The sequence below is a fragment of the Neovison vison genome, chromosome 11 (assembly GCF_020171115.1).
Source record: "Neovison vison isolate M4711 chromosome 11, ASM_NN_V1, whole genome shotgun sequence".
Classification (NCBI taxonomy): Eukaryota; Metazoa; Chordata; class Mammalia; order Carnivora; family Mustelidae; genus Neogale; species Neogale vison.
The window spans coordinates 196,597,610-196,616,362 of record NC_058101.1 but is presented as its reverse complement, the minus strand read 5'-3'; the positions used below and the strand labels follow the sequence as shown (position 1 = coordinate 196,616,362).

At 38.8% G+C, this 18,753-nt stretch overlaps 1 protein-coding gene across 1 annotated transcript; it reads right to left on the bottom strand.

Moving 5' to 3' along the window:
* Window positions 1-140: 140 nt before the first annotated feature.
* Window positions 141-18,320, bottom strand: CCDC110 (coiled-coil domain containing 110). Its single transcript, XM_044226011.1, has 7 exons — window positions 18,311-18,320; window positions 17,860-17,964; window positions 5,412-5,467; window positions 5,077-5,142; window positions 3,714-3,824; window positions 866-2,975; window positions 141-190 (listed from the first exon to the last, which is right to left on the bottom strand). Exons 1-7 carry the CDS (start codon window positions 18,318-18,320, stop codon window positions 141-143), a joined length of 2,508 nt encoding a protein of 835 aa, XP_044081946.1.
* Window positions 18,321-18,753: the final 433 nt, after the last annotated feature.

The window sequence follows — 18,753 nt, the reverse complement described above, 5'->3', positions numbered from 1 at the left end:
CTTGAGATTCTCTCTCTCCCTCTTCCTCTATCCCTCCCCACCCCCCCAGATGTTCTGTCTCTCAAATAAATAAATTAAAAAATAATTTTGTGGAGAAAAAAGTACTGGACAAAGGATTTTGAAACATTGATTTTAGAAGTTTATTTACATATCTTGGATGGAAGCAATTGATATAGTTGACTTGGAATTCCTGAAAAAAAAGAATTTTTTTTTTAACATGGGAGTGCCAAGTATACTTGATAAAACAGAAACAAAATCTCTGCTCTCTGTCAAAGTTGCTGTGTGCATATACAATGTAGAGAAGTGATATAAGTAACAACATGAGTCTTTTTTTTAAAGATTTTTTTTAAATTTATTTATTTGACAGAGATCGCAAGTGGGCAGAGAGGGAGGCAGAGAGAGAGGAAGGGAAGCAGTCTCCCCGCTGAGCAGAGAGCCCGATGCAGGGCTCGATCCCAGGATCCCAGGATCATGACCTGAGCCGAAGGCAGAGGCTTTAACCCACTGTGCTACCCAGGCGCCCCAGTAACAACATGAGTCTTATCAAAAGAGAAAAAATCCTTTCTCTCTCTCTCTCTCTTTTTTTTTTTAAAGTAGGCTCCATGCCCGGCATTGAGCCTAATGCGGGGCTTGAACTCGTGACCCTGAGATAAGACTTGAGATCAAGAGACAGACACTTAACCAGATGAGCCACTCAGGTGCCCCCAAAGAGCAAAGGTCATAAATAATTCCAGTATACAAATCTTACAAGACTAAATTGTATTCATCTTAAAAGTTTCCTTCTTATTACTGTACTCTGGCTAGTCCTCAGTGGGTGAAAAAAATATTAAATACATCTCTACTAATTCACCACAATATTACATACCTTTCAAATCAGGAACCAAAGGCCTACTCCTAGAACTGGAGGTGTCTTCATAAGTATCATAGTTGTCCAAATGGAATTTCTCTCTTCTTGAAATATAACCCTTTTTTGATGGGTCCTTCTGTGGACTACAGATTTTTTCACTTAGATTTAGATACTCTCTTTGAAGATTCCGCATCTCAAATTCTAAGGTATCCCTTTCATTTTCTATACTCCTTACATAGTTTTCTAAAAGTATTTTATCTTCTGCAAGTCTACTGATGCTATTTTCAAATTTTATATTTTCTTTACTATGCTTTTTTAGTTCTTCTTTTAGAATCTGATTATCTGTTTTAATTTCCATTACCATTTTTGATAACATTTCACATTCAGTGCCCATTTCTGACAAACTATTCTTATAAATACTTGCTTCTGATTTTGCATTTTTTATTTCTTTCAGAAAATTCTCCTCTGCGGTAGATTGGTAGGTTTGAATATTCTCAATTTCTCTTTCCATCATTTGTCTAGCAGCAATAGATTCTTGTAATGTTGTTTCAAGATTAAGTTTTTCATTTTTAACTGTTTCTATTATTTGAAGAAGTGTCTCTTGTTCAGTTTTTGCCAACCTTTCTTTCTCTTTTAGCTGCATTATCTCTAGCTGGTTTTCCTTCAGTTCATTTTCAACTGAGCTTCTTTCCTTTAGAAGCTGGTATGTTTTTTTCTCTAGCATTTCCTTTTCATCTTGTATCAATAGAATATTTGTTTTCAGTGATTCTATTTCCATACTCATTCGATTATTTTCATTATTGACAATGGCCATATCATTTTGAGTTTTGTGTTCTTTACTTTTTAGTTGATCTAATGTTTCTATCATTTGTTGCTTCTCCAAAGAAAGTTGACTATTTTTTTCCTCTAGAGTTTTGTTTTGTCCTACAAGAACATTATATTTACTAATTATTTTTTTCAATTCTTTAAGACATTCTTTACCATCTTCTTCTGTTTTAATTAACTTGGACTGAATAGCATTCTTTTCTTCAACCAAATTCTTAAGTTCCTTTTCATATGTTTCAATTTTCTGTATCAGAGATTGTGTAGTAAAGACAAGAGGTTTTATTTTGTTCTTAAGGGTTAGATTTTTATTCTCCAGTTCTGTTACTTTTTTCTGTATCTGCATAGATTCTGTTAGGTAATTCTGTAAGTACTGAATTTTTGCAACACACTGCTCAGTAACAGAATTGACTTTGGATGTTTTCTCATTTTCAAACATTATTGGTCCTTGTTTTGATAGTGGTTGTGTCTCTTTGTCTTTCATTTCATATTTTGTTGGGTCAAAGAATGACAGTGTATGTCTTGGAACTCTGGAATGGTATTTTAAATCTGTAATATTCTTGCCAGTGATAGGAATTTCTTTACTGTTTTTCTCATTTCTCTTTCCCCTGTGCATTTCACTCTTGGATAACCTTTTACATTTCCTGCAAAAATTCACATGGAATTTTGATACTGTTTCCCTGAATGGGAGTAATTTGTTTACTAATGCCTCTAATTCTGAAATTCTCTTTGATTTTATATCTTCATTTAAGTTACTTTCTATATTTTCTTCCTTAATAAAGTTAGTTTTTTCTTTGTGACCGTGGGACAGGTCATATTTACCATTTCTTGGAACATTTGTGTCAGTTTTTAAAGTCTGAAGTTCATTTGTAAGTGCCAGTTCTCTATCATGTGACTTCTGTAGTTCTTCCTTCATTTGTTTGATAGAATGGCAGATATCATCTAAATTTTCACAAAATCCATGCTTGAGGAAAGGCTCAGTAATTTTGGATTTATCCAGAATTACTGTATCAGCTTGAGACATCACATTTTGAGATGCAAGAGGTAGAAAACTATAAAGGTTATTATAATTCTTTAATATGTCAGAATTTTCTGAAGGGTTCATAATTATGTTTGAAGCTGAATTATCTGTTGAAGTTCTCCAAGTTAATACGTCCTTGAAATGTATCTGGGATGGAATATCTATACCCTGATAGAGACTGTTAACAGTATCACTGCTGAATTTTTCTTCTGTTGAATGAATAGTGTTGGACTCCTCAAAAGGATGAATTTTCTCCATAGAAAGGACTTCTTGATTCTCTATAGGCTAGTGACAATAAAAAAGCATAGTATAAATGTACTACCATTTGCCACGTGACAAGAAAATCAAGAAAATATTTTGTGGAGGATTTATTTTTACAGCCCAAATGAACATTTTATCCATTTCTATAGGCAAAGAAGCCTAATGAATATGACTCATTTTCTCCAGAAAAATCTAACAGCAGTTATTTTGAGATCTGTAACTCTGGTCTTCACAGTTTGCTTAGAAATTATACTTATTTCCTCAGAGGCTGACATACATGGACCAACCCTTCAATATCAGAAATAGAAATTTAGAACCCCTTAAGAGACCATTGTAGATAGATGGGGAAGATAGAAGTAATAGGTCAAATGCAATAGGAAATTTAAGGAAGACAAGTATTTCCACTCTGGGCTATTTGTCAGCCTTAGCTTGCATTCCTATTTCAGATGACTCTAGGGCTGTGACTATTCTAGAAATGTGAGTTCTAATCAGTGTAGACAGAGTGACTCTGGTTCCAACCTGTTTCTAAAGAATTCACTTCAGGTCTTGGTCAATCCTAAAAGTAGAAAAATTCTTAAGTGGATAGATAGGCTAAAAAAACCTGCCTTATATTTCAATTTACTTGGGAATATTTTAGGTATTCCTCTGACAGTCCATTTGACCCTTGAAGAAGGTTAAGAATGTAAAGGTGAAGATAAACTGATTGTAGTAACGTTTTTGAAGTGACTGAACATAGAAATAGTTTTGTACAGAATAACATACCAAAGCTTTTTCAATGCATGTGCCGAATACTAGATTTTTTTCTGAGCTATATTGTGGGTTTTCTACTTCAATAATACTTTTGTTCAAGATTTCACTGATTTCAGACTGTACCTTTAAAAGATAAATCGATGTTAGAATTTGATTTCAGATTTATATACTTATAAACTTATAGTTTATAAACTTATAAACATATAAAACATATGAATGTATAGGGATAATAAATACTATAATTAAAAGAGACCTTTAAATTTCCTGGTCCTAAAAATTCTTTCCTATCATATAGAATATAAAACAAATGTATTTAATTTATAATAATCTCTATTTTAAAGGAGTTTTTAAAGAAAATTAAAAATTTTAAAGAAATTTATGGCTTTATTATATCATAGGTATATTATATATATGATATATTATTATATGGCTTTATATGATAAGAAAAACTTACTTTAGTAAAATGATAAAATTTTATGAACTACATGCAAGTAATTTTGGATTTTGGTTTTTTATATCATTGAATAAAGCAGAGACTTTTGATCTCTGTCATCAGAATCGAATCTTCTGTCCCCCCCCAGGAGGTGTTTGTCTTCTCTTGCCATTTCTCTGCAGCTGCTTTTAGTATAAGAATATTACGATGAAATTTATATTGGGTCTTTAGTGAGTATGTGTTGTGTTATGCACCGCCAGTATCCATACCCTATCCGTCTGTTAGTACTATTCCTCATTTGTTCTGGATGAAGTCCATGTGCCTATGGTGATCCCACTTTCAGCTGCGTATGACTGAGAGCTAACCAGTCAGAACACTGCCTTTCTTTCAACAGTGAGTTATTTATTCAAGCACTGCATATGACACAATCTCAGGCAGTCAGAATCAGGCCAAGAATTCAGTATAAGGGAGAAAAAAACATGGTCTCTTTGCTGATTGGAATCTGGAAGGATAAAAGCCTAGAGCTTCTAGCAGCCCTTTTGGTACCACATGGAATCTGAGAATCCAGTACAGTGGAAAGTAGAACCAAAATAAAGAGTGAGATGGATTTCTGATGACCAAAGGCCTGATCATATGGATTAAGCCACTGCCAAGTGAACTGTCCCTAGGATTTTCAGTTACCTGTGCTAATAAAATATACTTTTTCTAATTTGAGTTAGATTTTAGATCACTTATAATGATAACTATTATAACTATTGGTAGTATCCAAATTCAACTATAATAGAATGTAGTTTCCCTCAAATTTTGAGCCTGGAATATGTTGTGGCCTTATTTTATTACATTCTACAGGAACGAATCAGTTGGCTAGTGGTCATTAACTTGGAAATGTGGGGTGATATCTTAAGTTTGGGTATTTCCCAATAGAGATTAAAAGAAACATACCATGCTAACATTCTGCAAAGTCTGTATTCGGAGAGCCTGAAATGATTCCAGCTGATGCTGAAGGGCCTGTAATAAAATGAAACACGGTATGAAATTGAACCATTTTGAAATTGCTATTATTTCTTATTATATATGTTCCCCAAAGTTGCCTATTAACAGAAATGATCACATGAGGGTCAAAGGACTCACATTCTTAGTCATTCTTGCTAATTCTCCAGTGTATTTTCATGAAGATTTTTGTGAAAAATCCACGTGCATTTTGGAAGTATTTATTCTGAAAGAGATCAGCCTTTACACAGGTATTTGGGAAAAAAATGAAATGAAAATGAACTTACTTTCAGTGCTGATTGTGGTTGTATTTGATTTTCCGATTCTGATATGCAGCCATATTCTAAAAAGAAAATTGAAAAACCATATGATCTAATTTTTAAGTTTTATTTTTAAACAACTATAATAGAAAGTAGTCTCCTAACTTTCTTGGATAGTGAGACAGACATGAGAATTTGATGTTCATATTAGGAAGAACCCAATGCTAGTCACATAATAAGGTCAAGAAATGATTTTCACTTCGCTTAAAATACCTACTTGAGGTTGTAATAATGGTTTTACTTTTATAATAAACCATTAACTTGTAATGCCAAACTTGGAACTCTCAAAAAACTCAACTACCTTTGTTTCTGCAATATAAACTGCATTAAAAAAAACTAAAACTAATAATCCTGTAATGGGAGACCTTTGACAAAGTACTGTGTAGGTCTCAGTGTCTATGAAATGGCCATGTGATGTTTTTCCTCATCATGGAGAACAAATTGGACTTACCAGCACAATTTTTGTCATGCTCTTAAGCAAAGTACTATAAAGATCCATGTGTTCCTTTCTAGAAAATAGGTTATGGACCTCTAACAGGGGAGAGACTATAAACCGTTTGCAATTTTCCTGACATATACCTCTCTTTGTCCAAATGGGTTTTTTGCTTGCTTTGTAAATTTTTATTAAATAATTTAAAAAACATTCAGTGTCCCAAATGAAATGAGAGTTATGATGGAATGTTCCCCTAGGCTGACAATTTCTGCCCTGAGAGAAGTTTTCAAAAGCGGTCAGCACGTCTCTCCTTTGGAATGACAGTCTGCCAGATGTTATAGGAGCTGGTCTGCAGAGTATAGGACCCCTCTCCCACCCCCATCTGGCAACTGGCATCATCCCTGAGAGGTTCAGAGCCTGGAGCTATTTGCTTAATTGAAGAATCCCACCTTCATCAGAGGGCAGGGAGGGACAGGAAGTCTGTTTGGATGTTGCTCAGCTTTGTTTGTATCTTACTAGGAATAAAACAATAGTCTGAAATGTTCATCTTAGAGAGATTAAAAAAAAAAAAAAAAACTCAAGCGAGATCTGGAAAAATGCAACAAGTCATCCCAAAGTTTTTCAGACTCTAAGACAACTTCTAAATGAACTCAAATTGCAAATCCGAACCAATGTATTACCTAGAAGCCCACCACCCAGAATCACCCAGTATGGATTTTAGGTACTCTCCTTTCAGTCAGCTCTCTAGGCATATATGCAGAAGAAAAGAAATTATTTTAGAACAGTGGGATCATATTATACATGTTACTTTTTTTTTTAAAAGATTTTATTTATTTATTTGACAGACAAATCACAAGGAAGCAGAGAGACAGGCAGAGGGTGGGGGGGAAGAAGGCCCCCCGCTGAGCAGAGAGCCCGACGTGGGGCTCCATCTCGGGACCCTGAGATCATGACCTGAGCTGAAGGCAGAGGCATTAACCCACTGAGCCACCCAGGCGCCCCTATACATGTTACTTTTGATAAGTAGTATTAAATTTATGTTTCTTTTTAATAGAACAAAGAAAACTGCAATTAGTTGAAGTTATCACTATTACTCAGATTTTTTTCACTACATGAAAGATTATTTCCTATAAGATTCCTTTAAGTTAATGGAAACATATCATGAGAAGGACTAACAGACTGGAATTTTTATATATTTTTTAATAACGTGCATTTCCTTTGTATTCAGTGTTGATTTTTTCCCTGCCAAGAAGGGGGAATAAATGATGAGAAAATTGGCTGTAATTATACTTGCTCTCACATTTACTTCCCACATTTCATGATATTTGCTTATTACATTATTTTCACACTGTGATGTTCTATGATGTTTTACATTTTGTTATGTGACCTTAATTTCCACAAAGCTATTTAAACACAAAAATGGGACATTATTATTATAAATATTTTCAGCCTTCAACTTTATTCTTAATGGATTTACTGTTCACAATTCCATCTCCTTTCTACCTCTACAGCATCAGTTTCCCCTTTCCACACAGGTTTCCTTTGTCTTGTTAGGAGTACTTAGAAGTTGAAGGCTAAACACAGTATTTCTTTCTAAAACTGAGTATGACATATGAGTCAAAAGAAATTTAAGGACTCGGTAAAGGGATATAGCAAATACAAGATTTTAAAGAAAAAACATGAGATTTACATATTGCTACTACATATATTTCCTTCTCTCCATCTCGTCCTTCTTTTCTGACTATAGTATGATTGCAGTTACCATGATGCTTCTTTTCATATGGCTCAGTGAAACCTGAGCAACTCTGCTCAGAATTTCTATTTTCTTTGACATATTGTAGATATTCTCTCTAGACATTCTTCTTGGAGTCTATTGGTCTGTTCCTCTGAGATAGAGTTGCAGGGCCATTGTGTTTTCCTGTTTTCTATAGCTTAAAAATTAGGTGAAGGGGTCTGGTGGAAGAGACATCATTTGGAGCTGTGTAAAGCCTCCGTTGGAGGATGTGATCTCTGGCATTTTGTTGTTCCCTGAAACTGGGTGGAAATCTAGAGGAGATATATCTTATTACTGTAGGGAGATAGCCTCCTGATTGGGATCACTCCCTCGATTCAAGATGGAGTCCTGGAACTAGGACTGCCACGTAAGACTGTAAAGGTTATTCACTACACAGGCGCTCCCGGCCAAAAGATACATGTGGGCTGAGATGTGTGCCATGCTCTACTACACTCAGCTAACTGGTATCCTATGTGGGTTTGCATGTACCCAGAGTTGGATATACCTTTCTCTAATCCATGCAGAGGCACCCCATGAGCTAGTGGCAGCCCTACTCAGAACTTCTTTCTGCAGAGCAAAGTAAGACCCTGTTGATCAGTGTCCAGATTTACTCATCTATTCTCCTAGCTGTTCCTCTCTATCCAACCTAAATCCCAGTCAGCAGAGAGGAAGACACAGGTATTTCTTCTTCTTTTTTTTTTTCCAATTTATTTATTTTCAGAAAAACAGTATTCATTATTTTTTCACCACACCCAGTGCTCCATGCAAGCTGTGCCCTCTATAATACCCACCACCTGGTACCCCAACCTCCCACCCCCCCGCCACTTCAAACCCCTCAGATTGTTTTTCAGAGTCCACAGTCTCTCATGGTTCATCTCCCCTTCCAATTTACCCAAAAGCACATACCCTCCCCAATGTCCATAACCCTACCCCCCTTCTCCCAACCCCCCTCCCCCCAGCAACCCACAGTTTGTTTCGTGAGATTAAGAGTCACTTATGGTTTGTCTCCCTCCCTATCCCATCTTGTTTCATGGATTCTTCTCCTACCCACTTAAGCCCCCATGTTGCATCACCACTCCCTCATATCAGGGAGATCATATGATAGTTGTCTTTCTCCGCTTGACTTATTTCGCTAAGCATGATACGCTGTAGTTCCATCCATGTTGTCGCAGTATTTCTTCTTTTTGTATTCACAGTGGGAGGGGCATAAATGAGTCTTTTCAGAATTTTGACTTGTTTTATTGCTTCTGAAAGTCAGAAGCCAGTCTGTAGTTTGCCTTGTCAGAATCTTCTGGTTTATTTATTTATTTATTTATTTATTAGACAGAGGTCACAAGTAGGCAGAGAGGCAGGCAGAGAGAGAGGAGGAAGCAGGCTCCCTGCTGAGCAGAGAGCCCGATGCGGGGCTTGATCCCAAGACCCTGAGATCATGACCTGAACTGAAGGCAGAGGCTTAACCCACTGAGCCACCCAGGTGCCCCAGAATCTTCTGTTTTTATCTTTGCCTCAATTTTCCAATTTTATGTCCTTCAGGTGTTGCTGGTGAAGTTTTTGCTAGTTTTCTAATTTTTTTTTCTTTTGTTCATTTCTTTTGGTACAGGATGGGGGAGATCTGGGGTCTTCCTTGACTCTAAAATCTCTATCTGAAAGTCTAGAATAATTTTTAAAAGTTAATGATTTAGTTTTTGTTTGTTTCATATTTAGTGTTTCATTCCTTCAACAACATCATTCATTCAAATATTGAGTGTCTAGTGTGTGGTATGGCCAATTGTAGGTACTAGAGACACAGCAATAAATAAGACAACCAGGACTCCTATGGGACCTACTTTCTGGAGAATGAACAGAAAATAAAAAGCAAATAGAAATAAACAAGATACTTTCAAATAGTGGTAAATAACACAAAGAGGATAGGCTAATGTGACAGGGAGGATGGGGACTGCCCTGGAGAGGTGGTTGGCAGAGGCCTATCTGGCCTGGTCCCTGGCCTGAATGGTGAGTTTTAGCTAGGGGTGCTCTGGACTGCTTGTGAAATGAAACCTGTCACCACCTCCACTGGAACTGAGGCCCTTCAAAACTCTCTGGTCAGGAGACATGGTGTGGGCAGGGGTTTGAGCTGATATTCTAGGGGTGGGACCTGCTATGCTGGGGCTGAGGCAAGCATGTTTGAGAAAGGCAGTTCTGCTGGCTTCAGCCAAGATTACCATATGATGAGAAGAGGCCAGCCATGTGAACATCTGTAGGAAGAGATTTGGAGCAGAGGACATGGCAGGGTCCTGAATTATAACATGCTTATCTGTGTTTGCAGGAAGGACAGTCAGTATGGCTGTGGCTTAATGAGCAGATGGAAGCCCATTATGATTAGAGGTCAGAGGGGGAGACGAGGGCTAGATTATGTAGGCCCTTGTGGGCCAACCTGAGGGGTTTGGCATTTATTTTAAGTGAAATGGGAAGCTTTAGAGTGTTTCATTCATGAGAATGATTTGATCTGAAAACAAACATATATAGGTCACTCTACAGCATGATAATGGGTTATAAAGTGGCAATGGTAGAGGTACTTCGGTAATCCAAGTGAGAGACAAAGTTGTCTTGGACTAGAATGGCAGAGGGGAAGATGCAGAAATGTAGGTGGATTCAGGATAGGTTTTGAAGATAAAACATTCCTAGGGGATTAAATGTGGCCAGAAGAGATGAAGGAAGGATGACTCCTGGTTTTTTTGGTGAAATCATATGGATGATGAGTGCTGATGTTATTTACTAAAATGGAAGAGAATGAAGTAGGAAGATATTTTAGGGAAAACTTTTAGATATGTTAAAGTTCGGTTTTCTGTTAGTTGTCAAAGTGGACATCAAAAGGCAGTGGATCTTCCTGTCTCTTGTTCAGAGGAATGGATATGAACACTATATTGGAAAATATAGATGTCACTGCTGGCCTAGACAAGGGCAGTTTCTGTGCAGTGACAGGCATAAAAGTCTGAAAGAAGTGGCTAGAGAGAATGAAATGTGAAAATTTGTGGGCATTGAGTATAGGCAACTCCTTTGAGTTTTACTGTGGAAAGAAATAGAGTAGCAAGTGGAATAGAGTGCATGTTAGAAGAGATGTGAAGGTCGGGACATGCCTACTGGAATCATGTAGTAGAAAAAGGGAAGAATAACTCTGGAGAATGAGGGAGATTACTTGCTGAAGCCAAGTACTTGAGAATTCCAGGAGAGCTAGGATACAGGGAATGAGCTTTGGCTGAGCAGGGACAATTCTTCCATTGAAACTGGGGACAGTGGGAACAGGAGCAGGAAGATGGTGGTGGGAAGGTGGTGGTGGAATAGGAGGATCCTAGGCTCACTTTGTCCCATGAACACAACTAGAAAAAAGGAGAAAAAAGAATTGTACAAAGCGAGAATAGATTTAGGGAAATCAGTGACTCTGCCAAATGTAATAATACTCATATTATGGGAGTCCCAGAAGAAAAGAGAGAAAAGGGGACAAAAAATTTATTTGAAATAATAGCTGAAAAATTGCCTAATTAAATTTGCAACATATAGTAATAAAGAAAAAAATCTTAAAAACAGCAAGACAGAAGTCCTTAACACCTATTTTTCTCAAACTATTCCAAAAAAATAGAAAAGGAAGGAAAATTCCAAATTCATTCTATGAGGCCAACATTACTCTGATAAAGTAATGTTGATAAAGACAACACTAAAAAGAGAACTACAGGCCAATATCTCTGAAGAGCATAGTTACAAAAATTCTCAAATACTAACAAACCAAATCCAACAATACATTAGACAGATCATTCACTAAGATCAAGTGGAATTTCTTCCTGGATTGCAAAGGCAGTTCAATATCTTCAAATCAATCAACATGATACATCACATTCATAAAAGAAAGGATAAGAACCATGTGATCATTTTAGTAGGTGCAGAGAAAGCATCTGACAAAGTACAACATCCATTCATGGTAAAACCCATCAACAATGTAGGTTTAGAGGGAACACACCTTAACATAATAAAGTCCATATATGAAAAATCCACAGCTAATATCAAGCTAAATGGGGAAAAACTGAGAGCTTTTCCTCTATGGTCAGGAACAAGACAAGGATGTCCACTCAAACCACCTTTCTTCAGCATAGTATTGGAAGTCCTAGCCACAGCAATTACACAACAAAAGAAAATCCAGATGGGCAAGGAAGAAATGAAACTTTCACTATTTGCAGATGACACAATACTCTGTGTAGAGAAAACCCTAACAAATCCACCAAAAAACCGTTAGAACTGATAAACCAATTCAGTAAATTTAAGATACAAAATCAACACACAGGAATCTGTTGCATTTCTATACATCAATAATAAAGCAGCAGAAAAGAGAAAGCCAGGAATCAATCCAATTTACAATTGCACCCCAAACAATGAGACACCTGGGAATAAACTGAACCAAAGTGGTGAAAGACCTGTACTCTAAAAACTCTAAAACACTGATGAAAGAAATCAAAGATGACACAAAGGAATGGAAAGACATTCCATCCTCATGGATTGGAAGAACAAATATCGTTAAATGTCTATACTATCCAAAGCAATTTCCATATTTAATGCAATCTTTATCAAAATACCAATAGCATTTTGCACAGAACTGGAACAAACAATCCTAAAATTTGTATGGAACCACAAAGGGCCCTGAATAGCCAAAGTGATCTTGAACTAGAAAAGCAAGCCAGGAGACATCACAATTCCAGACTTCAAGTTATATTACAAAACTGTAGTCATCAAAACAGTATGGTACTGGCACAAAAACACACATAGATCAATGGAACGGAATAGGAAATTGATAAATAAACCCATAATTATATGGTCAATTAGTCCTTAATAAACCAAGAAAGAATATCCAGTGGGAAAAAGAGAGTCTCTTCAAAAAATGGTGTAGGGAAAACTGGACAGCTACATGCAAAGGAATGACACTGGGCCACTTTCTTATACTTCAACGTAAATAAATTCAAAATGGATTAAAGGCCTAAATGTGAGACCTGGAGTCATAAGAATCCTAGAAGGGAATACAGGCAGTAACTTTTTTGACATTGGCCATAGCAAATTCTTTTTAGGTATGTCTCCTGAGGCCAGAAAAATAATAAAATAATAAAATAATAAAAATAATAAAAGCAAAAATAGACTATTAAGACTACATCAAAATAAAAAAGCTTCTGCACAGCAAAGGAAACCATTAACAAAACTAAAAAGCAACCTACAGAATGGGAGAAGATATTTGCAAACGTCATATCTGATAAAGGGCTAGTATCCAAAATATATTTTAAAAACTTATACAAATCAATACCCCCAAATAAATAATCTAATTCAAAAATGATCAGTTAACACAAATAGACATTTTTTCCAAAGAAAACACACCAATGACCAACAGACACATGAAAAGATGCTCAACATCACTTATCATTAGGGAAATGCAAGTCAAAACTACAACGAGACATCACCGCACACCTGTCAGAATAGCTAAAATCAACAACACAAGAAACAACAGATGCTGGTGAGGATGTGGAGAAAGGGGAACCTTCTTGCACAGTTAGTGGGGATGCAAACTGGTGCAGCAGCTATGGAAAACAGTGTGGAGGGTCCACAAAAGATTAAAAATAGATCTACCGTATGAATCAGCAATCGTACTACTAGGTATTTACCCAAAGAATAAAACAAAATACTAATTCAAAGGAATACACGCACCTTGATATTTATAGTAGCATTATCTACAATAGCCAAATTATGGAAATAGTCCAGGTGTCCATCGACTGATAAATGGATAAAGAAGTGGTGTGTATACATATATATGGGAATACTATTCGGCTATAAAAAAAATGAAATCTTGCTATTTGCAGTGACATAGTGGAGATAGTATTATGCTAAGTGAAATAAGTCAGAGAAAGACAGATACTATATGATTTCACTCATGTGGAATTTAAGAAACAAAACAAAGGAGCAAAGGGGGGGAAAAGGAGAGGCAAACCAAAAAGCGGACTCTGAACTCTAGAGAACAAACTGATGGTTACCGGAGGCGAGGGGAGAGGGGGTGGGTTACATAGGTGATGGGGATTAAGGAGGGCCCTTGTGTGACCAGCAGCAAGTGAAGTTTGCAAGTGTTGAATTGCTGTATTGTACACCTGAAATTAATATTATACTGTATGGTAACTAACTGGAATTTAAATAAAAACTTGACAAACAAGAAATGGAGGACAGCGGATAATATGGGTACACAAGCAGGTAGGTCAGCAAATTTTAAGTTTGAGGGTCATGGAGTTTGGATCTGATTGCTGCTTGTTTTTTTTTTTTTTTTTCCCCACACAGTGTGAGATTATGTAATGAGTTTAGAGGTAGTGGTGAAGGGTTTTAGAGATAGAGGAAACAATAAGAGTGAAATAGTTATTTGGAGTGGTTTTGATTTATTGCTTTCTAAAGGCTATCAGAAAAACTTTTTGTTTTTTTTTAATGAGTTTTGGAGACATTGGCTACCACTTATTCCCAAAGGAAAGCTAATCTTAAAATTCAGTAATACTTAAATAACCACATAGAATTATATGATTCTAGAATTGGAAGGGAAATTGCCAAAGAGGCACAGGAGGGGGAACACAATCACAGGTCATCATTTATTAAGTCTTTGATAAACATGCAATATTGAGAGGTGTGTAGACAAAGTGAAAGATATGGTCCCAGCCCTGGAAGCTGGGAACCTGAAAGCTCTACTGGGAATGCAAGAAATAGTATTCCTATTATATTGAATTAAATTGTCTAGCTGTCTCATATTTAAATGTGAGGAGTGAAAAACAAGATAGTTATCAGTGGGATGGCTTTCGAAGTACTTAAAGATACGGGGAATTTATTCTGAAACCTGCAGAGGATTATGTCATAGACAATGTACAGGCACACCTCATTTTATTATGTTTTGCAAATATTGTGATTTTTTACAAATTGAAGGTTTGTGGCAACCCTGTGTCAAACAAGTCTATTGGTGCCATTTTTTCCAATAGCATCTACTTATTCTGTGTCTCCTGTCACATTTTGGTAATTCTCACAAAATTTCAAAAATTTTTATTATTATATTTGTTATAGTGATCTGTAGTCAGTGACAATAACTTGCTGAAAGTTTAGAGATGGTCAAAATTTTTTAGCAAAAAGTATTTTTTAGGGTGCCTGGGTGGCTCAGTTGGTTAAACAACTGCCTTTGGCTCAGGTCATGATTCCAGAGTCCCTGGATGAGTCCCACATCGGGCTCCCAGCTCCACGGGGAGTCTGTTTCTCCCTCTGACCTTCTCTGCTCTCATGCTCTCTCTTACTGTCTCTCTCTCAAATAAATAAATAAAATCTTTAAAAAAATAAAGTATTTTTTTATACTTCGTACATTTTTATGTACATTTAAAAAATAGACAATGCTATTGCACGCTTAGTAGACTACAGTAATATAAACATAGCTTTTACAGACACTGGGAAACCAAAAAATATAACTCGCTTTATTGTGACATTCTCTTTATTGCAATGGTCTGGAACCAAAGCCACAATATCTCTGAGATATGTCTGTGTTAAGTGCATACCTGTAGCTAATAGATAAAGGAGAACAAGCGAGTTTTTAAAATGCAACATAGTAATTACTCAATATAAAATGTTAAGTACTCTGTAGCCAAAGCTTTGTCATTCTCAGATTCAAATGCAGAGTTTTGCTCTGACAATATAAATTCATTCCTAGAAGGAACTGTTTTACAGAGCCTAATGAGGTGTGACACCGTCTGCTTGAGGCTTTGTCAGGGAAGCTACAGAGTCAGGCTGCCTGTGCTTGAATCCTGGCTTTGCCATACACTTGCTATGAGGGACAACACAAGTAGTTATCTAGTTTGTAGGTAAAGCCCTTTGCAGAATGCATGGTACCAACTAAATGCTCAAAAAATATTTATTCCAATCCCTACTGCAGAGACAAGGGTATTATGGATGTGATAATAAGTTAGGAAATTTCAAATTTCCAGTTGCAATGGAGGGGAAGGATGGCTGCCTGAAACTCTTCAATGTTTCCCATTTTGTGCTGAATAATGCCCCAGATCCTGACGCAGAACTACAGTGCCCCCCACCCCCGATTTCCTTGCTGATCCTCTCCCTTCCCTTTCCCATTTCACCCCAACTGTTCCTCAAATGTGCCAGGCATTCTCCTACCTCAGGGCCCTCACTGTTGCTGTTCTCTCTGCTCAGATGCCTTTTCTTGGAAATCTGCACTGATTACTCCTTTACCTTCTTCTGGTCTTTGCTCAGAAGTGATCTGCCCAGTGAAGTCTCCTGCCACCCTACTTAAAATAAAATCTCACACTCCTCACCCACCTCCAATACTACCGCACTCTCTCTGTGCATTACTTTTCTCCATGGGATTTACAAGTCCCATCTTACACACAATCTCATTTGTTCCTTCCAGGAGAAGGTAAGCTTCGTGTAAGCAGGGATTCTGCACATTTTGTTTGCTGTTGGGATCCCCAGCACTTAGGACAGTGCTTGTTCAAAAATATTTGTTAGACGAATGAATGAATGGATGGTTGGATGAATGAATGAAAACTTGGGTAGAACAGGGTGCTAAAAAACTGCACACTGTGAATACTGAAGTTTCAAAGCATCCTTCACATCTCCATTCCAACCAATCAAGGATTACATAGGCTAACCACTTTTTTAAAATTAAAGAGACCTCAGAAATACTATAGAATTTCTTTAAACTTGGCATTATTTATACAAGTGGGGTTAATATTCTGTTGGTTAGTACTCAGGGAATGGATCACATGGTGACAATGAGGTATAGATAGAACAGAACAAAGCCATACCTCCTAGTTTTGCCATCTAAGGCAGCACCTGAGTTCGAATCTATGCTCCTAAAAACCTGCCCTTGCTAGACCTTGCACTTGTAACCCATCTGCTTTAGCCACTGTGGCTCTTAAATAAATGTATGTGCTATTTTGCACGCAGCTTCATTTTCTGTGATGTTGGCGTCTTTCCCCAGAGCCCTGAATCTCACTCGTGTTAGGGAACACAGGATCTTGCCAAATTAAAGTACATCAGTTTCTTCTCACCTTAAATACTCTCTTCGAGGTAAAGATGGAGCTGTCGCAGCCTCTCTATTCTCTGTGAAGACTTTTACTCCCTGTTCAGGTTTCCTATGCACAAGGATGCCTGCATGTCTTTGTGGATGGTGGGGCACAGAAGAATTCTGGCAGGTCACCGCACTGTCCTGCTGGCCTCCCCTGGCATGCTGTTTATACTGATGGCTCCTGGGCTTCCAGCTGTCTTTGGTCTACTCAGATATGGCTGCTCTAGCTCTTCTTTCAGGGCCCCTCGATAAGGCATTTGTGAAGATCCTGGGTTTAGGAAGGTGCAGAAATCCTGCCCTGATCTCAGGTCACTTCCTTCAGTGCCTCTGTGTCTGGATTCCCCATTTGCCACGTGTGGGTTTTGGGCAACCGGGGGTCCTAACTTAGCCCATCTCTTTGGATATCGCCTTCTACCCAGAGCGCTCTGTTCCTTCCCTGGCTTGTCACACTGACCACCAGGCTCTTCCAAGAGGTGTGTAACCTCCTGGAGCTTCGCTCAAGGAAGTAAGAACGCAGGATTCCCAGTATGATACCCCTAACTGGGTATTTACACATATCTTATTTGTGGTTCATGGGGAGCTTGGAATTGTAGCTCTTTGCTTATTTCAAATAGCCTCCCTATACAATATCTTGTAGTCCACAAATATTTCCTGTAAAAAGTAGTTTCTTTTGGGAAAAGTGTCTATCTTTTTATCATCTGCCTAAAATATTCTTCTTTGGTATTCAGAGAAGCCGTACAGTGTAGCAGGATAGGTAAGGCTGGACTCTGGAGCCGCCCTGCTGAATCCCGGCTTTGTCATTTGCCACCTGTGAGACCTGGGGAGTTAGTTAGTCACTCTGTGCCTCAATTTCCTCATAAAATGTGGATGATGGTAGTACCTACTTCATAGGGTTGTTGAGAGGATTAAATGAATTGATACCCTTAAATGCTTGGAACCACATCTGGCACAATGTAAGTGTGCTGTGTTAGCTCTTTTTAGTCCTATAATAAAAGTCCCCCAAAGTACCTGTGGACTGGAAGTGCACCTGTCAGGCCCGTGGATTTAGGCAGGGGACCCCTTGTCTCCAGTCAAGGGGCAGAAACATCACTGCAGTGGAGAGAGAGATTACCTGTTTCACTGCCACCACTTTCCTTTACCCCGTCAGAGGAATTTAGGATCTTGGACGCTGAAAGGAGAACGCAGTCAACTTCGTCCTCTTCCTCGTGATGCTTCTCTGTAACAGAACCATAGGTGGCTTTCAGCTTGGTTGGAAGAAGGGAGGCGAGGCGTGTGATTCGGGACGCGGGCGCCCGAAGCGGCCACGGGAGGGCGCGCTGGGGCTACGAAGCGCGGCGGGACTGGAGCGTCCGGGGCTGGAAGCAAAGGCTGGACGTGGGCATGTAGGCGGCGGTTTTCTCCCCGGGGAGAGCAGGGTGCTCGGCTGGTCGGGAAGATCGGCACTCCAGAAGGGACCCGCCTTGGTGCTGAAAGGGCCAGGGCGCGGGGGGACAGCGTCCTCCCCTACCCGTCCACTTCCCAGGGCTCCCCCTCAAGAGACAGCGCCCCAGCCCGGCTCTCACCAGGGCTCATTTCTGCTGCTGAAGGTCTCCTCCCAACTGCCTTCCCCCACGCGTTCCGCCCAGTAGCTCCGCGCCGGGGCAGCCCGTTGCCTGGTAACCGGGGGGCAGGCCCCTTCGAGCCGCTGCGGGGCACGTGCGGGGTCGGGGTGGTGGGAGGCGGAGGTGCGCGCTGGGGTCCCGGTCCCCGGACGGGGGCGGTTTGCTGTGCCCTCCCAAACCAGGGGCCGGTCTCCCTGGGCAGTTTTCTCCTGCCGCCTTCGTGACCAGAACTTGATCTGGATCGTAGCTGGACTCTTAAGGCAGCACCTGTTGGACCAGAGCTGTGGGGACAAAGGCTCCAATGCTTGGAGACAGGCAAACACCTAGGAACTTTCTCCGTTTTTTATTTCATTGTTTATTTTGCTTCATTCCTCGTTTTTCAACCTATCCGCCGGAGTAGTTTC